The 27,355-nt window shown below is 35.7% G+C and overlaps 2 protein-coding genes and 1 pseudogene across 4 annotated transcripts in view; 2 read left to right on the forward strand and 1 right to left on the reverse strand.

Moving 5' to 3' along the window:
• TMEM204 (transmembrane protein 204) overlaps positions 1–20,127 on the forward strand; it is a 56,934-nt gene extending 36,807 nt beyond the window's left edge. For both annotated transcript variants that reach the window (XM_074197173.1, XM_074197172.1), the window contains exon 4: positions 12,789–20,127. In XM_074197173.1, coding sequence (XP_074053274.1) covers positions 12,789–13,033 — 245 coding nt within the window. In that variant the 3' untranslated portion in view covers positions 13,034–20,127. The remainder of the gene's footprint in view (positions 1–12,788) is intronic.
• Positions 1–27,355, reverse strand: part of IFT140 (intraflagellar transport 140) — a 211,361-nt gene that overhangs the window by 74,370 nt on the left and 109,636 nt on the right. For both annotated transcript variants that reach the window (XM_074197165.1, XM_074197166.1), the window contains one exon: positions 15,624–15,823. In XM_074197165.1, coding sequence (XP_074053266.1) covers positions 15,624–15,823 — 200 coding nt within the window. The remainder of the gene's footprint in view (positions 1–15,623; positions 15,824–27,355) is intronic.
• LOC141495069 (heterogeneous nuclear ribonucleoprotein D-like pseudogene) lies at positions 20,998–27,342 on the forward strand (annotated as a pseudogene).

A 27,355-nucleotide genomic window follows, 5' to 3' on the forward strand; every position in this document is an offset into this window, starting at 1 on the left:
CATCAAGGAGATGCTTTAGGAACCCTATGAAAGCATATGAGTTTATAAATTATTTTCCTCTAGATTTTCCTTTCCAAGAATAATTCTCTCTAGGGAAAAACATTTGACTAAGAGCCATTATTTTGCTGCTACCATGTGCTGGAAAATTTCAGCCTAAGTAATGTTTACAGAGCTGTTCTCTTCAATTAATATGCTAGGTTAGTTAAGGCTCTCTGTGGATATCAGTGTACTCCAACCAAATCACAGTTACTTGAAAGTGCTTTTAAAAGTTTTCATTTTTCTAACTGCTGTCATTCATAATATTACTACAATAAAGGTTTGACAGATTAGATACAGCTGTTTAGCATTCAGTGTTCAGGAGTGTTCAGTCTTTCTGATTTATGCCACCTGCATATATATTTGATAGTCATTCAAAAAGGATGACCCTCTGACAGAAAATGAAGCCCTAGGAAGTAGACAGGAAGGAAAGGAGAGAGGAAGCAGTGCTGCTCCGGAGGCTGAACTGTAATTCACACAGCTCCAGGGCTTCAGGGCTTCCACACCTCCCAGCTCACAGGAAGAGAATTGTTTTGCTTTGGAAAAATAAATTTATGAAGAAAGAATCAATACCAAGTGCAGAATTTCATTTATCAGTTCATAAATTTTTCTTACTTTTCCTAAAATGGAGTAAATGTTGAAAAATAACATCTTCTCCATAATAAATTGCTCTAGCTTAGTCATGGAAAGGAAAGTGAAGCTTAGAATAAAAAATAAGGTAACATGAAAGACTGAATTCTTAACCCAGGTCCATCTTTCCTTTCCTTGTTCCCTTTCTCCTGGTCCACTTTATACAGGCAAATTTTTTTTTTTGCCAGCAATAAGCAAGTAAAAAAACAATGAGCTTATATCACCACAGAAGAGCAACATATTTAACAGTGGACATATACAATGACTGCAATTGCATTTATACACCAAGAACAAAAATGAGATTACATGAATGTATGGGTTCATGGGTTTGAAATCAGTAATACTGCTCTTACATGGTATATCTGTAAGATTTCGCATCAGATTTTGATTAATACAAATATTTTCCCACTTGCTTAATCAGACTGAAAGATCTGTACTATTATTTAATGATAATAACATTCTGTTGATCTCCCACCACTCCAGAAGCTCACGCTTCCGTTCCAAGTTCAAATTTCTCTACCTGACTTTACCAGTGGATCTACCAGTGATCTTGTCCTAATGAAATATAAATAACTATATTCTACACAATTTCCCAATGTGCAGTCTGCAATCCAGTTGTATTTCTGCCCCCCTCCTCTATTGTCATGATCATTCCATCTCCATGCCTTTGTCCATGTTATTTCCCTTGCCTCTTAGGTCCTCCTGCCCCTCTCCATCTTATTAAAACATTCTTCAAGACTCAAATGGAGACCTAGTTAACATAAATCTTTCCCTAATTAGTCCAGCCCACATTCACTCCTTTTATCTGAGCCCCTATTGTATAAGTCATTGAATCATTGAATCTTAAGAGCTGCAAGGGATCTTAAAGTCTATCTAAAAACAACAATCTCCTCTTTAATATATTTGACTAGTGATCCAGTCTCCTAAGAAGATTTCTAGAGAGGGAACCTATTAACTTTGAAGGCAGTTAAGTGGTGAAGTGGATAAAGTGTTGAATTAGGAAGAGTGTGACCTTGAGCCTCAGTTTCTTCAACTGTAAAATGAGTATCAAAATAGTACCTACCTCAAAGGTTGTTGTGAGGATAAAATGAGATAATATTTTACAGTGCTTGGCACAGAGTATGTACTGCAGAAATATTAACGATTGTTATTATCATTATTATTCTTGTGAGGCTGTCAATTCTACTTTGAAATAGCTCTACATCAAGTACTTAATTTTTGTGTGTGGGTTACAAACCCTTTTGGCAGTTTGGTGAAATCTAAGGACATATTCTTCTCAGGATAATGTTTTTAAATGCTTAACATAAAATACAGGATTACAAAGTAAACTCTCCTGAAATATAGTTATCAAAATATTAATAAAAGCAAGCTGACACAATGAAGACCCATGCTTTAAAGGTTTACAAATGAGCAAAGTCTGAAAGATACTGCCTTATTACATTTTAAATGCTTGATGATGTTAAATGAAAAATAATACTTAGCCATATACATACTTATGTAAATAATACTTAGCCATATAAACTAAGACACATTTAAAGTGACATAAATATTAAGTGTTAATTCAAATAATCCATGAGATTTTTTTCTTCATTCTAAAGAAAATTAGGCTATGTGGGTATACGTGTAATGTTTAAAATCAAAGTTTTAAAAGTTTTTTGCATATACTTTTCTAAAGAACCAAATGACTCACACAATAGCCCAGTATTCCTTGGTACTTGGCTGCAGTTTTTTGATCAGCACATCTGACCCAACAACCAAGAGAGACCAAACTCCCTTTCAGTGCACACTACAACCTTTGAGGAAAAGCAGCAACCCAGTTGTAGAAGACAACACAACAGAGTCAATGAATTCTTATTCCCTTAAGGAGAGAAGAGTGGGAAAACCTTATGCTTCATGTTCTTCCTTCCTCCCTTCAACAACCCTCTTATCATCTGTCACTTACTGATGGCTCTTTTCTTCCTTTTCCCCTTCTCTTCATATTTTTCTCTGCTCTCAATCCTTTTATCTTTTATTTTCCGGCTAGCTCTCAAACCCTTTTCCACATCCTACCATTGAAATAGAAGAAATACCATAACTAGCAAGGAGAGTAGAAAAGGTCACCAAAGGTGAAATATCACCTCTCATACCTTCCTCCAGAAGATGGGAATAGAAAAAAGGAGGCAGGGAAGAGGCTTCTGTGTAGCAAATCTCCCATCAGGAATTTACTTTCCCAACCCACTGGAAGAACAGGAGTGTCAACTGCAATGGAAGATTGGTGTAAGGGTGGGTGTGGATGAGGGGGAGATTTGGTGATTAAGTGTTCATGAATTGACTATTATTGGGTAGGGAAACAAAGAGTGGAGAGTAATTATACAATGCCTGGGTATATCTAATAGACAAAATAGATTTATAACAATAGGGTATACTTTATATAATTAAATAATCAAAACATAAGGGTATCTTAGAATTTTGATAGTATCCTCTGAAAAGACTTCCAAGTTATAAGGTCCTACGTGGCACAAATTATTTATTTTTATTTTCTGTTTAATAGGAATTTGTAGAGCTTTCTCTATTTGCCCAACCATATGCTAGACATTGTGGAGAATAATGGACAGAGAGATATAAGGCAAAATCCGTGAAATTCAGATGAAAAAAGGAAAGAACTTAAGAAGTTCTGAATTGAGTATTCACTATCATCTGTATAGACACTTTATTTTATTTTATTATTTTTTAATTTTATTTTTTTTCAGTTACATGTAAAATAGTTTTCAACATTCATTTGTTGTAAGATTTTGAATTTCACTTTTTTCTACCTCCCTCCTCTCCATGACAGCTAGTAATCTGATATAGGTTAAACATATACAATCATATTAAACATTTTCATATTAATCATGTGGTGCAAGAACAAGCAGAACAAAAGGGGAAAAGCATAAGAAAGAAAAAAATGTAAAACAAATTTTAAAAAAAGTGAAAATAGTATGCTTTGATCTACATTCAGGCACCATAGTTCTTTCTCTGGGTGTGGATGGCATTTTTCCATCATAAGTCTTTTAGAATTGTCTTTGATCATTGTATTGCTGAGAAGAACTAAATCTATAATGGTTTATCAATATATAATGTTGCTGTTAAGGTATACAAGGATCAGATTTTGCTGACTTCACTCACCATCATTTCATATAAGACTTTCGAGGTTTTTCTGAAATGTGCTTGCTCTTGATTTCATACAGAACAATAGTATTCCATCACATTCATATACCACAGTTTATTCAGCTCAAATCTTCCTCAACTGATAGACATCCCCTCAATTTCTAATTCTTTCCCACTACAAAAAGAGCTGCTATAAATTTTTTGTACATGTGGGTCCTTTTCCCTTTTTTATGATTTCTTTGGGATACAGACCTCATAGTGGTATTGCTGGATCAAAGGGTTTGAACAGTTTATAGCCCTTTGGTCTTTTCTTTTTTTCCCCATAGATTTTTCATTAAGTATTTTTTGAGCAAGATGATTCAGAAGAGTAGAAACTTACTTAAAAAAAATCTTACATATGTTAAATACTATATATATATTTGATCCACAATCCTATCACTGTATTATCTGTATTTTAAATTTTTATCAGTTATTATATAGATGCTCTGTGTGGGTTTTAAGCGTGTTCCACATATAATTCAAAACAAAAAAAATACATACATTACTTCCAGACTGCTAAAAATAGCTGTAATTGTGATTTAACATTCACAATATATAATACATAAACAGTATGGTAGAACTACTAAAGCTTGACCTTCAATAAAACCAAGGTCCTCTCACTACTACAGTGAAACTTGGGAAAGAGGACTTTAGTGAAGACCTGACTATGGGGAAACAGTGATGAAAAAATGTGCCTGTTATCAGTCTAACCAAGTTTGCATGAGTTATCATCAAAAGGTTGACCACTAGTTACTACCTTTTTTAACTAAAGCAATTCATGAAGACTTTCTGCTAAGATATAGAGGGTAATAACTAGAATTCTAGATAGACAGAACTCTAATTAGTTATTTTGACATCTCAGGTAAGTAGCCTGAAATAAACAAGTCAGGGGAAAAAAAACAAAAACACAAGCCCCCTAGTGGGAGGAGAAAGGACACCAATCTCTCAGCAGGCTGCATGCAGATAGGGAAGAGCACGGGCCAGGAGAGAAAAGGAGATTGTCTAGTGGGTGGGAGAGGGTGCAGGCATCTGGGAGCTTCCTGTTTTAACTCACTATTTTTGCTAACTACTTTCTATGCAGCTGAAGAAGTGCAAGTTCTTTCAAAATGAAAATTTAAACATTCTAAAATTGTAGACTTTTCAAAATCATTTATTTACACTATTTGCACCCTCTAATTTTGGTACTCTGTGGCAAAATACCAATTGTCTAGCCCTAGTTCTGTGCATAGGTGAAGAAAACATTCAAAAAGATGAAATCACAGATCTTTTATCATATATATGTATATATATATATATATATATATATATATATATATATTTATATGTATTTAGGTTTTTGCAAGGCAAACGGGGTTAAGTGGCTTGCCCAAGGCCACACAGCTAGGTAATTATTAAGTGTCTGAGACCGGATTTGAACCCAGGTACTCCTGACTCCAGGGCCGGTGCTTTATCCACTGTGCCACCAAGCCACCTCGTAATATATATATTTTCAATAATTATTTTTTGAGGAAGTTGATGCATTAGAATAGAAATTTGATTTATAGAAGGGTCTAATTTGCCAGACACTACATATATAATTGATCCACAATCCTATCACTTTTTAAAATCTGTTTAGAATGTATGTAGCTACTCACAGATAACTTTTAGGTTTTAAATATGTTCTAGGAATAAACCGTATTCTTCTAATCAGAGTATCCACATATCTATTTTTTTCACACACAGTAAATGAAAGATGATTGTTTTCTGTGAAGTGGAGGCAATGTGTGCCTGTTTCATTTGACTTGGCTAAAAATACAAAATGCTACACACTAATAATTAGATTATAATGTTTAAAGTAGTAACAAAATAGCCTGTCCTAGTCTCCAAAATCTGAGATACTGCTCTCACTGAGAGGAAGCACAGTATAGTGTAGAGGTGACCATGAAATGGGCAAGACATCCACTAGCTAAGTGGCCCTAAGTAAGTCATTTGCCCACTGCTCCAGGCTCATGGGGTCAAATTCTAATAGACATTGATCAATATGCTGCCCACATACTGACATAGAAGCCCATATTAACTTTATGTCATATTGTATTTTTATTTATTTTGTTAAACATTTCCCAATTACATTTTAATCCGGCTCTGGCTATCTTCTTGTAGTGTTAAAGGCTGAGTTTGACACCTCTGCTCCAGGCAACGGTCCAAGACTAATCACATGCAGGGAAGGGGTTGGCTGACATTGGTTGAGGTAGTTTCCTCATCTGGAAGTTTCCTGTACCAATGTAACTACAGGTTACATCCAGAGCCATTTTTCCTCCTTTCTCTTATACTAAGATTAAGTCCTCCATCTGTGCTCTCATCCTCCATACCCTGCTCCCTCCTTCAGGATCCTGCCCTATGAATTGTACCCTTCTCTCCATTAGCATCTTCAGTATCTTCTATTTCTCTTATTACTTTTTTTCCCTTGCGCTTTCAAACATACACAAATCTTCCTATTCTGGAAACAAAATAACACTCTGATTTACCCTGCTGCTCCCTCTCACTCCTTTTTTCTCTCCAATGCCATATTTGGCATTGGAGTTGAATTCTAATTTCAGCTATGATACTTGCTAGCTCTACAACTTTGGGCAAGTCACTGAACACTGAGCTTCATATTTCTCATCTGAAAAATGGGAATAATAATAATAATACTGACACTGCTTGTTCAACAGTGTAATTGTAAGCAAGCATTTTATAAACTTCTTAATACTATGCAAATGTGAAGAGTAATTATTATTCACTCTGGGTATAATCTATAGTTATTGTCTTACTTCTTTATCCTTGTTTTATATTAGCAGTAGTAGTCACTACTCTCCTGAAACTGTTTCTTTGTTTCTACCAAAAAACCTAAGCAACTAAAAGTAGGTGCTAATAAAAATTGGTTTATTGAAGAATCTGAAATCAAGACATTTCAACTTTTTTTTAGTGTTTCTTTCCTACAAATTTATCTTAATTTTTCCATGAAAACTCCAACCCAGGACAGGGCTAGATTCAAGTTTTTATAATTCAATGCTAACAACTGTCAAATTAAAGTTATTTGTTATCTTCAGACCCTTTCTTTATTCATCTACTGGTGATGCTAAGATTTCATTCATATAATATATTAATCACAAGTTTCTATAACAGATAGAAAGCATGTTTTATAGGCAGGAAAAAATTAGTGTGTTTCTATTTAGAAAAATAAAGTGTTGTAGAATGATTTTTAATAGAAATTCAAATTAATAACTTCCATGTTTCATTCTTTACTTGGGACTATTGCTTGACTATAGTTAGGCTACCATGTCTATCTATTTTCTCACTTCCATAGCGTATGGTAGCTAAAAAGTTGACACATTCAGCCATACTACAAAGTTTAAAATTTGGAGGAAATCCATCTAAAGAATATGCATGTTGGGATGGCTAGGTGGCGCAGTGGATAGAGCACCGGCCCTGGAGTCAGGAGTACCTGGGTTCAAATCCGGCCTCAGACACTTAATAATTACCTAGCTTTGTGGCCTTGGGCAAGCCACTTAAACCTTATTGCCTTGCAAAAAACAAACAAAAAAAACTAAACTAAACTAAAAGAAAAAAGAATATGCATGTTATGACTCATAATAATATGGCATTACCCCCTTGTACTAGCACTCATCATCAGTACAGAGAAACTCCAGAACTGTATCTACTTTAGTCAGTAAATAAAAACTTGGAGAAATAATAAATTTACTCTAATAAAAAAGAAATGCTCATAAGCTTTTCACATAGAAAAGGCAACACTATTCACTAACTCTTACAAGCTCTCCCTAGTATATGTATGTAAGGACCTGAGACAACACTATCAGGAAGTGATACAGAAATGAGTCATCATTATCTGTGCAAGGCAGAAGCTTTGTGCAATTCTCTATCCAGGTGAGAAGTAAGGTGATTGATTCATATTTCCAGGAAGATCCTCTAAGTAAAGATGCCAGGATGTTGCTGGGTGTGTTTAAGGAAGTCAAAATTTTCCCTTAGTGGTTCTAACTTGTATTCAATTTCTGATTATCGTCCAAAGCTAGCAGCTTTATCTGACAAGAACACTACATTTTGAGGAATAATTAGTAATGTAATATTCTAAAAATATCAAGAGCTGATGAAAGAAAAAAAAGTCTAATCTCTATGTTCATATTACAAATTCAAGAAGACTAATGTAGCAAATATATTAATAGGAGCTTAATAGGGAAAAAATTGTTTCTTTTATTTGAATCTCTGAATTTCTGGATAACAATTTGTGTTTTTGGTTAGAATACAGAAAGAAAACTCTAAGCTATTTGCAATGACTAAAATTAGAATTCTCATAAAGGGCAATGGGCATAGGAACTGTTTTTTCATTTAGTCTAAAGTTTGGAGGAATGGACTTGAAACTGATCAATTTAATGATCAGTCATGGCTTCATAGGCCCGATGGTGAACCACATCTCCTACCACTTGTTGTTCTTATCTTTCATTCTCAAAGAGGACCATTGACATCAGAAGGGTAATGTCCTAACTTTCAACTGAACTGAAGTGAGGCATGGCTGTGCCTACCTCTTAGAAGAGGATAGATATAGTCATAGGATGATATAACTAGAACATACCTCAGATCTTTTATAGTACAACCTCTTCATTTTAGAATTGAGGAAACTGAGACCCGGAGAAATTAAGTGTCTTGCTCAAAATCATACTAGTAAGATTTCAATTTAGGTCCTCTGGCTTCTCAGAGTCCTTTTGCTCTACTAAAGGTGTGGGATGAATCATCTAGTGTTGACTGTGACCAATGTATTTATTTGTTTCACTTATGGTATGTTCTTCCTAATTACAAGAAAGGCCTCTATGAGGGTCAGGACTGGGGAAGTCAATGAGAAAAAAAGAGTACCAATGAAATATTTTTTTTTTAGGTTTTTGCAAGGCAAATGGGGTTAAGTGGCTTGCCCAAGGCCACACAGCTAGGTAATTATTAAGTGTCCGAGACCGGATTTGAACCCAGGTACTCCTGACTCCAAGGCCGGTGCTTTATCCACTACACCACCTAGCCGCCCCGAAATATTTTTAAGAATAATAAATTTGGGGGTGGCTAGGTGGTGCAGTGGATAGAGTGCTGACCCTGGAGTCAGGAGTACCTGAGTTCAAATCTGGCCTCAGACACTTAATAATTACCTAGCTGTGTGGCCTTGGGCAAGCCACTTAACCCCATTTGCCTTGCAAAAACCTAAAAAAAACCCAGAATAATAAATTTCAAAAGATTCAGAGAAAGGCTAGGTAGTTTCCTGTGACCTCAAGTTATTTTGGAGAAGACAGCTCAAGGGAAATGGGATGCTCTAGAAAACACAGTTTTGATTATGAGAGGAAGGGTAGACAGAATAAGCATTGACATGGCATTAAATGGTTGCCAAGTCCTGCTTGCAAGCAGCTTCTTGAAAGTATCAGTTCATATGAATCTCACACAACCTTGGAAGGTAGGTGCTATTGTTATTCCTATCTTATAGTTGAGGAAACTGAAGCAAAAGGAATCAAGGTCCAGCATTCTACTCAACAACTGATGATTAATAGAAAGTATCCTGATGAGGAAAAAAATTACATTAAAATACTGATGTACTGATGTACTACTGTTCTAGAAAATTCAACAACTACCTCAAATTTTTAAAAGATTAATTTGAAAGGTGATAAAAAGAGAAAGACAAGGATAGGTGAAGATGATGCTTGTCCTTCATTCCTGAAGAAGACTATGAAGATAATGCCATGACAAACATGTGCATAGAATTTGAGTGAGGGGCTGCTGTGCTAATTCACCAGCTTCATTTTCTCCTCCAGAGCCACTGGGCCAGATATGAATAAGGATGACTGGAGATGGTCCTGGATATGAAACAATCAGTTAATTGACTTGCCCAAGGTCACAAAGCTACTAAGTGTAAAAGTATATGAGACTAGATTCGAACTTCTGTCCTCCTGACTCCAGGGTCAGTGCCCTATCCACTGCACCACCTAGCTACCCTTTCTAAGAGTAATATAAAAAATGTTCAACTGCTCAATGTGCTAAAGATAACCAAAAGTGGTTTTTAAAAAAGTCATGCTGGGGCAACAAGAAGATCAGAGAATGTACAAGAATACTCTTCAGAATGAGTGAGATGATAATAATGTATAACAAAGGGAAGGGAGAACTACTCAACCCTAATTTTTCTTCTTTAGGAATGTTCTTTAGTATAGAATGTACAAAACTGTTTAACAGGAAATTAAAAGTGAAGAGACATGAAAATATAATGAGAAAACACTTAGCTGCTCTTAATACAATTCATTAGGCTTAGATAAACTTACATTTTAAAGTATCAAATGAACTTGAGTAAATGATTGTTGGTTTGTCATCTGCTACTGACAGGGGAAATAGTTTATGGAAAACCTATCAATTTCAATAATCAAAAGCCTACAGTTCAATATGTCAGTCAGATATTTAATGTAGTTAGAATAAAGTAATATAATTGTGGCATACAAATTGAGAGAGCTTATAGTTCTTGGTCAGTGGACATCTGGAATATTGCATTCAGTTTTAGCTGCTAAACTTTGGAAAAGACCTTTATAAATTGAAGAATATGCAGAGAAAGCTGACCAGGATAGTGGATCCTGAACACCATGCCATATAGGGATTTCTTGAAGGAAGTGGTATTTTTTAGCCTAAACAAGTAAGGACATGACACTTGTCTTCTATCTGCAGGTCTTTTATGCAGATTTACTTTACTTAGAAGTTAACTAGGTGACTCAGTGGATAGAGCACTGGTCCTGGAGTCAGGAGGACCTGACTCCAATCCAATCTGAGACACTTAATACTTACTAGATGTGTGACCTTAGGCAAGTCACTTAACCCCACTGCCCCACACAAAAAACAAACAAAAAGATTTACTTTACTTGGTCTCATAGGCTATCTCCTCATTTATAAAATAAGGATAATAAAACCTGTAGCATGGGCTGTTGTTTAAATGAGTTCATATGAAATGTTTTGTAACATTTTGGGTTTTTTTTGCAAGGCAATGGCATTAAGTGACTTGCCCAAGGTTACACAGCTAGGTAATTATTAAGTGACAGGCTGGATTTGAACTCAGGTCCAGTTCTCTATCCACAGATACCTAGCTGCCCCATGTTTGTAAACCTTAAAGCACTTTATAAATATCAACTATTATTAGTCTCATTATTATTACAGGCAACATCAAAGGACCTTGGTTCAAATCCAGCCTTAACACTTGCTAAATATAGCTTACGGTCTTCCTATGGACAGGAATGTGGCTCTTTTCAGAAGCACTTTTGGTTATCCTTAGCATTCAATATGTATTTCCACTCACTGGAGACTTAAGCATCCTTGGGCTGCAGCACAGGAACCCAGAAATCAGAGTGAGGGGGTAAAAGGGAAAAGGAAAAGAAGGGGGGAATGCTAGAAGAGGCGAAACTACCAGCTCTTTAGCATCTTGATTCTTTAGGAAGAAGAAGAAAAAAGAAAGAAAAAGCAGGGAAAGAAGACAGGGGAAGTACATGAGTGACATGTTTTTGTTTATAAGTGAGAGTAGAAATATTCACCCAAAACAAGAAAATTGGCCTGTAGCATACTCCCCTCACTCTCAGTCCTCTAAATGTGATGTCTAACTCAAAAGGCCTCAATTCAATTCCAATTAACAAGCACTACTAATAGCATCAGCATAAAGTATAACAGAGACAGATGTTTTTCATGGCCTGATTTATGAATTACACATAGTGTGGCTCTAGCCATTCCCATTCCCTTTTAAAGATATGCTCTCAAACCTATCTTACCAGTCATCCTTTTAAATTATGATAGATCTATCTAATTCCAAGGCTACACAAAATTCCAATGAAATTCAACAACCAATTATTAAGAATACACTGTATGTAAAGTACTGTGTAATGTATTGAGTGGGAATACAAACACAAACACAAAAATAAATAGTTCCTATATTAAAACAGCCTGCATCCTAAAATGGGTAAAATGGCTTTTGTAATAGCACAGAAAAGCAAGAAATGAGATGTTAAGTTTAGCTAGAACATCTAGAAGCTGAGTTTGGCTGAAATTCAGAAGGGAAGAATTGTGAAAGGAGTCTGAAAGAAGGAAAGGTGGGCTGTAAGTACATTAATAAGCAAACAGCTAAATACCCAGGCGAGCAGAGTCAGAGAAAGAGAGACAGAGACAGAGAGACAAAGAGACAGAGAAACAGAGAAATAGAGGTAGAGAGAAACAGTAAGACAGACAGAAAGAAAGCAGAGACAGAAACCTGAGTTAGATTCTGAAAGAGGAGAAAGATTACCTTGGAGTGGAGAGGAGACACATGTACATATTTTGTATCTACTTAGCTGTGTACAAGTTGCATCCTCTTAGAATAAGATAAACTCTCATTTTTTGCCTTTCTCAGAGCATTCCTGTTAGGCAGGAAATGCTTAACAACTGAGAGGCAGTGACACTTACTGAAGAGAGTTCTAGACTTGAAATCAGGAAGATCTGGGTTTGAATTGTTCCTCTTAATTTTCCTAGTTGTGTGATCATGGATAAATCACTTAGTCTTATTATCAGTTTCCTCATTGGTAAAATGAAGGGAATAATACCCATAGTACCTACTTCATAGGATTGTTGTGAGAATCAAATGAGATGTAAAGCATTTTGAAAACTTACATTAAATTGAAAGGAGAATGACTTATGTAAAAGCAATAAAGCACAAGAGAATGTCAAGTTTAGAGAATTCAGCTAGAAGTTAATTTTCCTGGAATGTAAAAGGGTAGTAATGTAAAATAATTGTAAATTATAGGCTAACCATGCAATATAATTAATTATAAAAAGATAGAAGGTTGGGAAATGAAATTAGAGAACTTACATTTTTACTTATATGCCAAATTAAAAATTTTAATTTTTCTAAATTTTGTAAATAATATTGTATGAAATATATATTGGTTTTTTTGCAGGCTTTGTTTTGGTCATTGGCCTAGTGACTTTTTACCGAATTGGTCCCTATACCAACTTGTCCTGGTCTTGCTACCTGAACATTGGAGCTTGTCTTTTGGCTACCCTAGCAGCTGCCATCCTTATCTGGAATATTCTTCACAGAAGAGATGACTGTATGGCACCTCGTGTTATTGTTATCAGTCGCACCTTAACTGCTCGATTTCGTCGTGGGCTAGAAAATGATTATGTGGAGTCTCCATGCTGAAAGTTAGTAGATGGAGTGACAATGATTTACATCAGGATATTGTCTATGCATACATGCGATAATTTAATACGGTAGAAATTGATGGACATTACAAAGTCATTTTCACAACTTGTGAAGTGGTTTTTTATTATTAATTTTATGGGTTACAGCTATATACATATGTATGATAAACATAAATAATATGTATATTATATATAAATAGATTATATGCCCCATCCCTACTTTTGTACAGTGATAAAAATTTTACCATGTCACATGAGTTCATAGCCCATATTTTTCAAATGTATCAGCAAGTCAAAATTTGTGATATAAGTAGACAAATGTATAAAGTGAAGCCACTTTATTCTCCATCTTAGTTTTTAGATTAATTTATTCTGACAAAGGTCATACCTCAGTCCTGGTAAGGCCTCAATTTTGGGAATGCTGAACACCCAAAAAGACTTAAAACATGTCAGAGAAATATATTTAATGTGGCATTTACAATCAAATGGTTAAGGTTTTCTTATGGAACTTTGTCATTGGCTCCTATTTTTTTTTAAGTTAAAATAAAAGATGAACAAGCTGAAATGTCTTTTTAAAATTTAATTTTCTCCATACAATTATATGGGTAAAAATGAACTGAGCTTGTATTATTTTGTCACTTTTGTGGGTCCAAAATAATGTTCTAGAAAGCTGACTGGAAATATGTGAGGATGATATCTCCTTTATATTTTCTATGCAAATGAGATTTCAAAGCATGGGTTGGCAAAGAATATGAAAACTGAGTGGTTCTTTGATGATATGTTTTGATGACCGGAAGATTAAACTATTTTGCTTTTTAAAAATTGAAACATCAAAAAACTCCCAATAAACTATATTTTATAGCTATTTATAATTGTATTACATATGTTTAAAATTATATGAGTTGGCTCCAAAGTTTAAGTTATCCATAACAATACAACAGTGATACTATAAGTTAATAATGGTAATCACCTTTTCTAAGATGTTTTAGTTTATTCACCAGTTTATCTGTCAGTGGGTACAAGAAACCTTAATACTACCTGTCAACATAACGGGCAAGAAAATCATCTTGCTAAATATATGAAGGCTGTTAAAACCTAGTATTGTTTCTATTATGAGTGAATAAAAGACTTCTGAAATTTAAGCCTCCATTATTCCAAATTCGCATAGGCTCTGAAGTGCCTACCATTACTACATGAACCTTTTCATTTAAGTGAATAAAATATATATCTTACAGAAAAATCTTTCAAGGTTATTTAGCATAGGATATTCTTTTTGGGTCTACTGTTAAAAAGAAATGAACAAGCAGAATCTCATATTTTAGGATATAGCAGAATTTTTGATTTTAAAAGAAATATAATTCATCATATTTTACCATAGAAAAATATATATCAAAAAACATATATCGATAAAAATATTTTCAAACATCTCTTATATCCCTACCACACAAAAGGGTACACCAGAGCATATGATTATTTTGACAACTTCCCATTAGTACCTGGATAAATACTGATAGATCTCGACAAATATCTACTGGACTTATATTCCATAAAAGTTTTTTCTTTAAAATTAGTTGCAGTGAAAAAAATAGAATATCTAAGACATTATACCATTTTTGTTATTATTCTTGTATATGAGCTATTGTAATGAGCATTAAGGTTAAAAAATAGCTATGTGGTTACAAACAATCTAATATTACTATGCTTACATTAAATGAATAAAGTATTACAAGGTAGGACAAGACTATGCCATTAAGTCACTTACTGCTTTCCCAGCAAATTAAACAAGAAAATCTTGTTAGTGTTGCCAATGTAAAAAAACTAGTCCCCTCCCCCCAATTCCTACAAAGCAGTTGGGGACAAAAGAAATTAGGAGAAAAAAAGATTATAATTCATATGATTTTTTTCAAAAGGTGCTTCATAGTCTATAGAATTATTCTTATAGAGGGTATTCGATTTCATTTCCAAATGACTTTATTTCATTCAAATTTGTCTACTGTAGTTCTGTTATTAATGATGACCTTTCATTTCTCAGATAATAAGATTTGCCAATTTCTGATAACAAATTCCAAATTCTTCTGGGTACTGACAGAAAGTTGTTCTGCCGAAGTTTATAAATCCCTTTGGAGTACAGGGCAAATTTAATCATTTTTAATTACTTTTGTTTTGCTATTTATTATCAGGGATTGGTATTTATTTGTAATATTTGACCAGAGATCTAAATATTTTCTGGTGTATAACAACTGCAAGACATTTATCTAGAAAAATATTCAAAAACTTTTAAATAAATCAAAATAAATAAGATGTGATGATCTGAGCACTGAAGAGTCAAAAGAGCTTTGTTCATCTGTTTCCTACCACCAGATGTGTTTAAATAGAACCCCCTTTCTGTGCAACAGAATGTACTAGGCATGTCCTGGCATTCTACTAATCTCAATGGAATTTCACAGTGACAAAATTATAAAATATATTTTGAAGAAACTTTAACAAAAGAGTTAATCATTTTCAATTTGATTAAAAAGGAAAGAAATGAAAGGTTCTCAAAAGGTATCTACACTATCTTTCAAAATTTTAGTGAAAATATTCCTTACTTTTTGATGAGCTTGATGGATTTGAAAGCCTCATCCATATCTCCAATGGTGACGAAGAAGCTAAAATTTAGCATGGCTTCCCGGGTAGTCTTGTCACACTCTTCTAGCCCAATAAAATCTCGCAAGGGTTTCTTGACTACCATTTGGGGGATTCGATGAGTTGTAGAATCCCCTTGATCTTCTTTGTCTGTTTCACCTGGCTAAATGATGAAAATAACATCATTTAATTATTAATTTACATAACATTGTCAATACCTATTCTCTAATTTCAACTTTTGCAAGCATAGTTGTTATAGCTCATATGAGAAAACTGACCCATTTCCAGGAAGAGTGAAAGATCTGCAAATGGACCAATTAGTCCTGTATGAGTGTAGAAAGACATTTAGGGTATTTAAAAATCATTAAGGAAGTTGGCTGTTACTTAAAATGTATAATATAGGCAAATAAAATTCTATGGAATGGGAAATAATTCAGCTATTCTCTCTGCTTAACTCTTTAAACTCTTCATTCTCACAGTTTCAGTGTTTCATAAGTATCTCTTTGCTATTTAATTGTATTTCTAGTAATAATAATAATAGTAACAATAACAATAACTAGCATTTATATAGTGTTTTAAGGCATGCAAAAGTTTTTACATGTTGTCTCCTTTGATCCTTATTCTGTGAGGTATTTATTATTATTATCCCTAGTTACAGATAAGTCTCTTCTGGCTCCAAGGGTAGTCCTTTTGCTCATCAATGACTTTTTTTTTTAACAATTCTACACAAGGTGAGGAATGAGTACAATGAGCTGTTTGAATGTTCTTTATTTCCTGAGTTTATGCATGGTTATGTGTCCTTGACATCTTATACAGTTTCTTTGGTGAAGGAAATAAAAAGCTTCCCATACCCAATACCCACATAGGATATGAGAGTCTTTGTAGGAGGAGATCCTAGATATGAGCCATATCTAATCTTTTTTTTTATTTAGGGATTTCCTTGGATTTTTAGGGATTAGCCTGGAGTGAAGGTAAAAGCTAGAGAGCAAACCTGATCTCTGTGGAGTTTAGATTCTTAGAAATGAATCCAATTGATGTGAACTTTCTTGCCCAGGTAGGTAGGGTGAAGAGAAGAATGAACTTTGGGTATGTTTTTGCATCGTATTCTTCAGTTGAATTTCCAACACTGAAATTACTGAGTCCAAAAGTATTATTTCTCTAACTTTAACAGAATAAATTGTTCTTCAAAAAGATTCTACCAATTTGTAATTTGGTATGGTCTATTTTTTTTATATGTTCTTATATGACTAAGATTCAAAACCATGATTTAGAGTTTTGCAACAGGTAGATTTTGCAATTATTCCACCATTATTAACATAAAAGAAATTCTTTGTGAATAGGGTCAATAAATATTGAATTCAAGAGACTGATTGAACTGGAGACTATACTGAACATAAGATGGGTAAGAATTGGTCACTTCCTTCAAGAAGGTAACAGTTTTATGTAAAAGTGGTCCCCCAAAAAGATATATATAGACACCTCCTCCTATTCCTCTGAAGAAGTGGGTGCTTTAAAAAGAGATATTTAGTGTTATATTACAGTTCTCCATTACCACCAAGGGCATGCTGTTGTGTGGCTAAATACCACCAAAGACCAGCACTTCCATCAACTCTCTCAGGAGGTGTATGTTTCATCACAGGTCCTTTGGAAATATAATGGATCATTGCATTGACCAGAATTCTTAAGCCTTTCCAAGTTTGTGTGTGTATGTGTGGGTATGTGAGGATATGTGAGTGTGAAAGAGTGACACTTTAAATTGAATTAATTAGATTTACAAACCATTTAACTTGTTTTAAATTAAATACTGATTTCACTTATTGACTCTACATCCTCTAGTTTATTGATCTCATGAGCTCCCATGATCTCAATCATCATCTCTAAAGAGATGACTGAATCTACATATCCAGTTATAATTAGTCTGATATTATTAACTGCTTCCAGTACATCTGTTTAAAATAGAATTTATTATAATTTCCCCCAAATTATTATGCTTCTTCTAATCTTCTCTATTTCATTTGGAAACATCACCATATTTTCTATCAATAAGTTGGTAGACTCAAAGCCATCTTTAGCTTTTCCTTCTTCATCCATATATCTAAAATCAGTGGCCAAATCTTGTCAATTCTTTCTTCACAGTATCTTTTCAATTTCTCTATGCAGATGACTCCCAGATCTACATATTCACCTCTAATTTTTCTCCTCATCTCAAGTCCCATATCAATAATTACTTCTTGGTCATTCTAAATAGCCCTCCAATGAGTATCTCAAACTAAACTTGACAAAAATGGAATTCAATATCTTCTCCTCAACTTATTCCTCCTCTAATCTTCCCTATTTCTGTTGCATGCATTTCTGTCATTCTTTCAGTTACCTAGATTAATAAATCATTCTTCATAATCATCTCCCATGATCCAATGTTTCTAAGACTTATGATTCTACCATTACCACATATCTTGCATCTGTTCCCTTCTCTCTGCTCACAATATCACTCCCATATCATTTTTCACATGAACTTACTATCAGATTTGTTTTTCTTTTTTCTACTCTAAAATTCACAAGGCTCTCTAAGTAGTTTTCATAATTTTGATCAATAAAATTCCAAAGAACTAATGATGAAGAATGGTATCCATATCCTGATAGAGATGATTGATTCAAAATGTAGAATAAGACAAGGTCAATGTGGAACTTTGTTTTGCTAAACTATGAATATTTGTTAAAAGATTTTTATTTTCCTTGTGAGTTTTTTTTCAATTTAGGGGAAGAGGTAGGAAAGAGAGGATAGGGATAAGGTATCCAAAACAATAAAGAAAAGAAAAAAGAAAAGGAAGTCAGATAAACAATTTTTTTAATGCCAACAACAGTAAAAGAACAGATATAATCAAAGACAGGCAGTATTGCTTTGAAATTACATGATGGATTTTTTTCTGTATATTCTAAAAGGAAAGTAAGTGTGTTGAATATAATAAGAGATTCATAGCTTTATGCATAATCTTTCCTTCCTTTTCAAGTCTGTATATGCAAACATTCAATTTGATTTGGTTTAAGTTCAGAATAAAGAAGTTATGATGGGAGGAGGGAGGTAGAAAAATGTGGAACTCAAAACCTTACAAAAAAATGAATGCTGGGGCAGCTAGGTAGTACAGTGGATAGAGCACTGGCCCTGGAGTCAGGAGTACCTGAGTTCAAATCTGGCCTCAAACACTTAATAATAATTACCTAGCTGTGTGGCCTTGGGCAAGCCACTTAACGTCATTGCCTTGCAAAAAAAAAAAGAAAGAAACTTAAAAAAAATGAATGCTGAAAATTCTTTGCATGTAGTTGGAAAAAAATCAATATATTAAAATTTTTTTAAAATTGCATACTTTTTTTTGGTTTTGCAAGGCAATGGGGTTAAGTGACTTGCTCAAGGTCACACAGTTAATTATTAAATGTCTAAGGCCAGATTTGAACTTAGGTCTTCCTGACTCCAGGGCTGGCACTCTATCCACTGTACCATCTGGCTGCCCCCTCAAATGTACATTTAAAGCTTTTCACAATCTGTTTTTAGGCAACCATTATGGGAATATATTTTATATTATTCCTTTAATTAGCTCATTTGCTGTTCCCCAAACTCAGCATTCTACTTCTGGGCCTTTTTACTTGCTAAACCTTGAATATACTCCTTCCTATTAGAATATGAGCTCTTTAGGGGAGGCTAGGTGGCACAGTGGATAAAGCACCAGCCCTGGAGTCAGAAGTACCTGGATTCAAATCCGGTCTCAGACACTTAATAATTACCTAGCTGTGTGGCCTTGGGCAAGCCACTTAACCCCGTTTGCCTTGCAAAAACAAAACAAAACAAAAAAAGAATATGAGCTCTTTGAGGGCACACTTAGAACACTTCCTTGGGACAGTATGCACTAAATATTTATTGACTGACTATTTGATCCTCACCTCTGACTCTTTAAAACTCATTTTTTTTAGCTAGGCAATGGGGTTAAGTGACTTGCTCAAGGTCACACAGATAAGTGAATATCAAGCATCAGAGATCAGATTTGAATTCAGATCTTCCGGAGTCAGTGGTCTATCCACCCTCTCACTCTCATCTTTTGAGGTTCAGCTCATGGAGCACTGCTTATGAGGAGTTTTTTAATCTTTCAATTTAGTAGGGTTCTCTCTCTCCCATCAAATAATCATGTATACACTTACTTATCTGTTGATATATTACCACCTTCCAGTAGAATGCAAGCAACTGGAGGGCAGAGATTGTTTCTTTTTTGTCTTTGTTTCCCTAACTTACACATAGTTCCTAGCCCCCAGTAACACTTAATAAATATTTCTTGTTTTGGATTGGGAAGAAGAAACTCTAATAGTGGACATACCTTAGGAAGCTAGTGTAATAGTGCAGGTAAGATGGAATTAAAATCATGTATTAGAGTAGAGATTGTCCAGTTTTGGGTCTTTGTTTTGGTTTTTATTTTTTGTTTGTTTTTTTTTAAGGAAAAAAAAAGCCTTGTTGGGGGTGGGGAGATCTCATTGGCAAATAACTCAATGGTAAAGGAGGCTATGAAGAGGGAGAAGTCAAAGATGATCCCACAGTTTTGTGTTGAGGTGTGTGGGCAAATGGTAATGCTAATATCAGAAACAAAAAATTCAGGAGGAGGAACTGTGTTTAGGGTTAAAGATGATGATTTGTGCATTTTAAGTTTGAGATGAAAATAGGATATCCTGAGAGAAATGTCAGGAAATGTGTAGGTAGAACTTAAGAGAATGTTTGAAACTAGAGAAAAAGATCTGGAAATTATTGTCATGGAGGCAAAGGTTGAAGTGGTCTTAATGAATGTGAGCTCTGAAGTAGTGGAGAACTGGAATAAAAGAAGCCTGGAGACAGAACCTAAAGGAACAACCACTCTAGAAGCAAGGAGACAAAGAGATGACAGTGAAAAAGGCATCAGAAAGATGAGAAAATACGAACTAGGATAATACACAGTGATGAAAACCAAGAAATCAATTGTTGCAGAAAGCTCAAAGGGAATGAAGATGAAAAAAAGCCAATTATGAAATGACTAATGATCTGAGAGAACAGTTCTAGTGTAGTGGTGAAAATAGAATTTTAAGGGCTTAAATAGTGAGAAAATGAAAAGATAGAAACAGATTTTAAAAAAGGGATGCATAGGGGATGACTAGGTGGTGCAGTGGATAGAGCACCGGTCCTGGAGTCAAGAGTACCTGAGTTCAAATCTGGCCTCAGTCACTTAATAATTACCTGTGTGGCCTTGGGCAAGCCACTTAACCTCATTGCCTTGCAGAGAGAGAGAGAGAGAGAGAGAGAGAGAGAGAGAGAGAGAGAGAGAGAAAGAGAGAGAGAGAGAGACATAGCTCTTTTCTGCTGCCATTTTGTATCTGGCTCCATACAATGCACTGTCCCTGCTGACAGTCCTGAGGTCATGGAGGATGTGAATGAGTACAGCACCAGGAAGAAGTTTGTCAAGGAATTCAAATAAACATGAGCAAGAACCAACAGAATTATCAAAATATCTACTGCAGGGCTTAGTTGGGGTATGAGCAAGAAGGACCTCACTAAATATCTATCTTGTTTCAGAGAGGTTGTAGACTTAAAAAATTAAAACAGATATTATGGGAAGATTGAAGGGATTCGGATTTGTGCTTTTCAAAGATATTACCATTGTTGATAAAATCTTGAAATTTAAAGTACACTAGAAGGATGACACATTGATAGACCCTCAAAGGATTAAAACTTTAAAAGGAAAGAAGCCGACCCCCCCCCCCCGCCAAAAAAAGTATCTGTTGGTGGCCTCAGCCCAGATACAGCTGAAGAACAAATCAAAGAATATTTAGGAACATTTGGAAAGACTGAGAATATTGAACTTTCTATGGAACAAAACCAAATGAAAAAGGTGAATTCTGCTTTATTACAAATACAGTTAAAATTTAGAAAGTAAAGAAATGATTAGGAAACAGATATCATCAGATTGGTTTTGGGAAGAGTAAAATCAAAGTTGCTTAGCCCCAAAAGGTATATAGACAGCAACAGAAACAATAGAAAGGAGAGAGTGGTGCTCCAACTGTCAGAGGAGGTGGGAGTAGAAATCATGCCAAGGTCAACAAAGCATGTGTGGGATCACCAAAACAATTACCAACTATATTAAAGGAGAACATGGAGAAAACAGATGCAGGTGCTACAGTAGCCCATCTTGCAGGACTGACAATTAATGAAGAGAGTTCTCAGATAGTGATCTGGGCTATTTTTTTCTTTTTTTCTTTTTATTTAATATTTATGCTCATTTTGTACAATTAATGTTTTTATACATTAATAAAATATTCTTGTTTAAGAGAAAACAAAATACCCCCCCATAAATATAGACTCACTTGAGCGATAAAGTAAAGGGGAGAGAAAAAAAATTAAAATTAAAAAAATAATAGTAATAATTGTAGGTATGGCCAGGTGGCGCAATGCACAGAGCACCAGCCCTGGAGCCATGAGCACCTGAGCTCACATCTGGCCCCATACACCCAACAATCACCCAGCTGTGTGACATGCAAGCCACCCGAACCCCACTGCCCTGCAAAAACCAAAAAAAAAAGAAAAAAAAAGACCCAAAATAAAATAAAAGAGTAATAATAGTAGGGGTGGCTGGGTGGCGGACAGAGCATTGGCCCTTGAGCCAGGAGCACCAGGGTCCAAATCCGGCCTCAGACACCCAACGATCACCCTGCTATGTGGCCCCAGGCAGGTCACCCAGCCCCATTTGCCCTGAACCCCCCCCAAAAAATAATAATAATAATAATAAATGTGCTTGAGTCTGTGTTCCAACACCAACAACTCTGTCATGGGTGGATCTCATTCTTTATGATAAGTCCATCACAAAAGTTACTTCCATATTTTTCCACAGTTGCCATTGCTGATCGCAACTTCCTCCTTTCATATTTCTCCACTACCATGTACTCTATTTCTCTCTCCTTTCACTCTGACTCTGCTGTAGGGTAGCTGAATGGCACAGCAGACAGATCCCTGGCTCTGGGGTCAAGAGGCCCTGAGCCCCCATACCACCTCTTAGGCCCAGCATCCACCTGGCCCTATGGTCCTGGACAGGCCTTCCAATCCCAGCCCCTTGCAAGAAGTAAAAAAGAAAATGTGTTATATCTGACCACTCTCCCCCCATGGTCCATTCTCTCTTCCATCACTCACATCCCCACCCCTTCCCCCTGCTCCCCCCTCCTTCTTACTCCAGATACCTATACCCCATTGAGTATATAGGCTGATTCCTCTCCTAACCATCTCTGATGAGAGCAAAGATTCCCTCATTCCCCTTTTGCCTTCCCCCCTTCCATATCATTGCAATAGCTCATTGTAATAAAGAAAAATTTTATGATATGAAATATCTTGGTCTATTCCCCCTCTTTTTCTTTCTCCCATTACATTTCCCTTTTTTCTATTGACTCCATTTTTACACCATATTTTATCTTCAAATTCAGCTTTCTCCTGTGCTTCAACTATAAAAGCTCCCTCTACCTGCTCTATTAACTGAGAAGGTCCTTATGAATATTATCAGTGTCATTTTTCTATGCAGGAATACATGCAGTTCATCATCAAGTCCCTCATATTTTCCCCCTCTCCTCCAATTTCCATGCTTCACCTGAGTCCTGTATCTGAAGATCAAACCTTCTGTTCAGCTCTGGCCATTCCAACAGGAACATTTGAAATTCCCCTGGTTCACTGAAAGTCCATCTTTTTCCCTGGAAAAGGACATTCAGCCTTGCTGGGTAGTGGATTCTTGGCTGCATTCTAAGCTCTTTTGTCTTCCGGTATATTATATTCCAAGCCCTACGAGCTTTTAATGTAGTTGCTGCTAAGTCCTGTGTGATCCTGACTGGAGCTCCATGATATTTGAACTGTGTCATTCTGGCTGCTTGTAATATTTTCTCTTTGATTTGGTAGTTCTGGAATTTGGCTATAATATTCCTAGGGGTTGGTTTTTTGGGATCTCTTTCTTGGGGGGATCGGTGGATTCTCTCCATTTCTATTTTGCCCTCTACTTCTAGGATATCAGGGAAATTTTCCTGTAGTAATTCTTTGAAAATTGTGTCCTGATCATGACTTTCAGGTATTCCAATAATTTTTAAATTATCTTTCCTAAGTCTGCTTTCCATATCAGTTGTTTTTTCAATGAGATGTTTCACATTTTCTTCTAATTTTTCATTTTTTTGGTTTTGAAGTATTGAGTCCTGGTTTCTCGTAAATTCATCAATCTCCCTGAGTTCTATTCTTTGTCTGAAGGATTTGTTCTCCTCAGGGCGGTTTCTTATCTCTTTTTCCATCTGGCCAATTTTGCTTTTTAAAGCATTCTTCTCCTCAATAACTTTTTGAACTGTTTTATCCATTTGACCCAAGCTAGTCTTTAGCATGCTATTTTCTTCAGCATTTTTTTGGATTTCCTTGACTAGGCTGCTGACTTCATTTTCATGTTTTTCCTGCATCTGTCTCCTTTCTTTTCCCAGTTTTTCTTCTAACTCCCTCATTTGATTTTCAAAGTCTTTTTTGAGCTCTGTCATAGCCTAAGCCCAATTTCTGTTTTTCTTGGAGTCTTTAGATGCAGGAGCTTGTGCTTCCTCATCTTGGAAAAATATTTCTCAACGGTGTTCTTGTTTCTCTGCTTGCTCATTTTCCCAGCCTGAGCCTGGTTTTGGAGTGCTTCCTGAGCTTTTGGGACATTCCCACAAGGGTCTCAGTGTGTGAGGCTCTGTCCTCCCTCCTTGTCTGTGAATGACCATATACGCCCCCCACCTCGGCCACGGGGCTGAGGTGGAGGGGGCCCCTGCTGTTCTATGGGATCTGAATGTGGTCAGAGCCCCAGAGTCCTGTTCCAGGGGTAGAGGACACAGCTCGGCAGTCTCTCTCTCTCTCTCTCTCTCTCTCTCTCTCTCTCTTCACTCCCCTCCCTCAACTCAATGGGCTCATGCCCTGGGGGCTCTTGCTTACTAGCTCCGGCCATGCTGCTCTCTGTGTGCCCTGAGGTCTGGGCTTCATGTGCTCACTCTGGCAGAGGTTCCCCGGCTGTTCCCCCAATTTGTGCCTGATACTCACCGATGCGTAGCTCAGGAAACCCCCCTGCTGCTTTGAGCCCAGCTCTCAGTGCCCTGGGGCTGCCTCCAGGAGGCTGAAGTTCTTTTGCTCTGGCGGGCCACCCTTCTGGCAGGCTGCCCCTCCAACCCCGGGTTCTGTCTCTTGAAAATTTTGTTAGAGTCCTTAGCTTATAAGTTTTATGAGAGAGCACCTAAGACAAGATCTGTTCTTGTTGCCATCTTGGTTCCGCCCCTGGCTGACTATTTTTAAAAAGACTTTTTAATATACATGACACAACAGTGACTAACTGTACATAGAAGTCAATTCAGTTTTCTTGTTTTTGCTTTGTCCTTTGCTATCTGTGTTATGACAAATATGGATTGATGTTTATCAAATTTTATTTGTATAATTTCATGTTAAATAATTTTCAAAAATAAATTACTTGTAGTTGTTTTTATTTATCAGGTACTAAATAGCTATATAAAAATGTAATTTTGAATAAGCAATAATTGAGGCAGTTTATTTTCTAGGATTCATGGACAGCAGGGAGAAACCATGGTCCTTTATAAACAAGGAGCAGCAAATTTGACCTTAGTTTTCTAATTCCCTTGACAAAGACATATGCTAAGGATTCAAGTCCATGTCTGAAATAAACATAGATGCTATCACTCAATTAAATAGTGTTTGCCCCCACATTCATTCTTGGGATCTTTGTGATGAGAAGTATTAATTGAATATGTTGTAAATAGTTGAAATTATTTATATCAGGCCCTAGATCCCTTGACTTTTATTTTCAAGAGGATCATCTTTTGATTAAACACCATAAATAAAATAAAGCATTCCTAAAAACTACTTTTATGAGTTGACGAGATCCTTTGAAAAAAACAAAACAACAATAAAAAAAACTCACTCATTTATTATGCTTACTGGACATTTGCATTAAATATGAGTATAATTCAAATTATATATTTCTACATCTACTGAAAGTGGATCAAAGATTAATATGGGCAAGATTTTCACTATAGAGTTGTAAGTAAATGAATTTTAATCTGAAATAGTCTATGTCACTGTAATTGCCAAACCATAAATATCTATTTCCTGTTGGAACACACATTTGGAAAACTTTAGTAGAGTTACAGTTTTTGTTGTAGAAGTTTTTAGGAAAAATCAGGATAGTAAATCCCATAAACTCATGTATTGTTTTCTATGCTAAATAAAGGTTATTTTTCCATTTTTAATTGAAAAAAGATGCATAAAAGGATCTTTGAGTAACAGTGTGAATGACTTTGCAGATTTCAATCCACATGATTTAATAACTTGCTCTAAGCAATGCTCTATTCCTCTGAATAGAAATAAAACACGTTGATGGTAAAAATTACCAAAGATTGGCAGTTGAAATAGCAGGCCCTGTACAAGATTAGGGTGAGTAAAGGATTTTAGAAAGCTATTGAGAATATTGTTGAAATTGATAACCAATTTCTTGGAAGAGGGTGGGGAGAAGAGAGTGGTTGAGATGATGATGCAAATGAAGAATCATTTCAGCAGGAATGAAGGAACATGAGCAAATGATGTTATAATGGAAATCCTAGTCTGAGAAGAGATGCTCAGAGTTCAAAATATTAAGCGGTTGAAGAATTCTGAATTATGACAAGGAAAAGTGAATAAGATTTTGCCCATAATGTGGTAACTATGGATAAATTGGAAAGAAGAAACTAGAAGATTAAGAGATAAATTGGAATCATGTCAGTGAAAGTCTCAGTAAAGCGACAAAACAACTTTAGTTATCACTAAAGCTCACAGACTTACCTCTACAGGTGAGAAAAATTTATTTTCAAGTTTAATTTGCTATCTACAATAATGTAGATTTCATTGATATCATAGTATTTTAGGGTTTGAAAACTGCTTTAGGTACATTCCTCTAATCCTTGTACAATCCAGTGAGGCAGAGAAACAGGCAATATTTCTTTTACCATTTTAGAGATGAGGAAACTAAAGCTGAAAAAGATTAAATGACTACCCCTGGTCCCACAGCTAGTCAAGTGTCAGAAGTAGAACTGTAACCCAGGGTCTGGTTCCTGACTCTTAAGTACAACCCTCTCTCCACTACACACTCATCTTTTTTTTTTAAGTTTTTGCAAGGCAGGAGGTTAAGTGACTTGTCCAAGGTCACACAACTAGCTAATTATTAAGTGTCTAAGGCAGGATTTGAACTCAGGTCCTCCTGACACCAGGGCCAGTGCTCTCTCCATTTCACCAACTGGCTGCGCTCACACTCATCTTCTGAGACATTACAGTCAGAAAATATTTCATAATATTAAAAATAGGACTTCTCTCAAATCCCTCACAAAACCTGCCACATCTGTGTTCCATCATATTTTACATTTCTCATGTCCTGCTACACACATATCCTTTAACCTCTCAACCCTCAACCTTGTGTCTAGCAGTTTCCTCCTCTGACAAGATTCAGTTCCAGAACCAGAATCAAATCACTATATGCTAATCTATTCCCTCATCTACTCTCCTTTCTATTCCCTTGTCAGCACATCATCCCTTTAACTTTCCTAACCATGTACCCAACCTGGGCTTCCACTCCCATCTTTATGCAACTTCCCCAGTAGAAAAGCTCTCTGA

The sequence above is a fragment of the Macrotis lagotis genome, chromosome 8 (assembly GCF_037893015.1).
Source record: "Macrotis lagotis isolate mMagLag1 chromosome 8, bilby.v1.9.chrom.fasta, whole genome shotgun sequence".
In the NCBI taxonomy this organism is placed as follows: domain Eukaryota; kingdom Metazoa; phylum Chordata; class Mammalia; order Peramelemorphia; family Peramelidae; genus Macrotis; species Macrotis lagotis.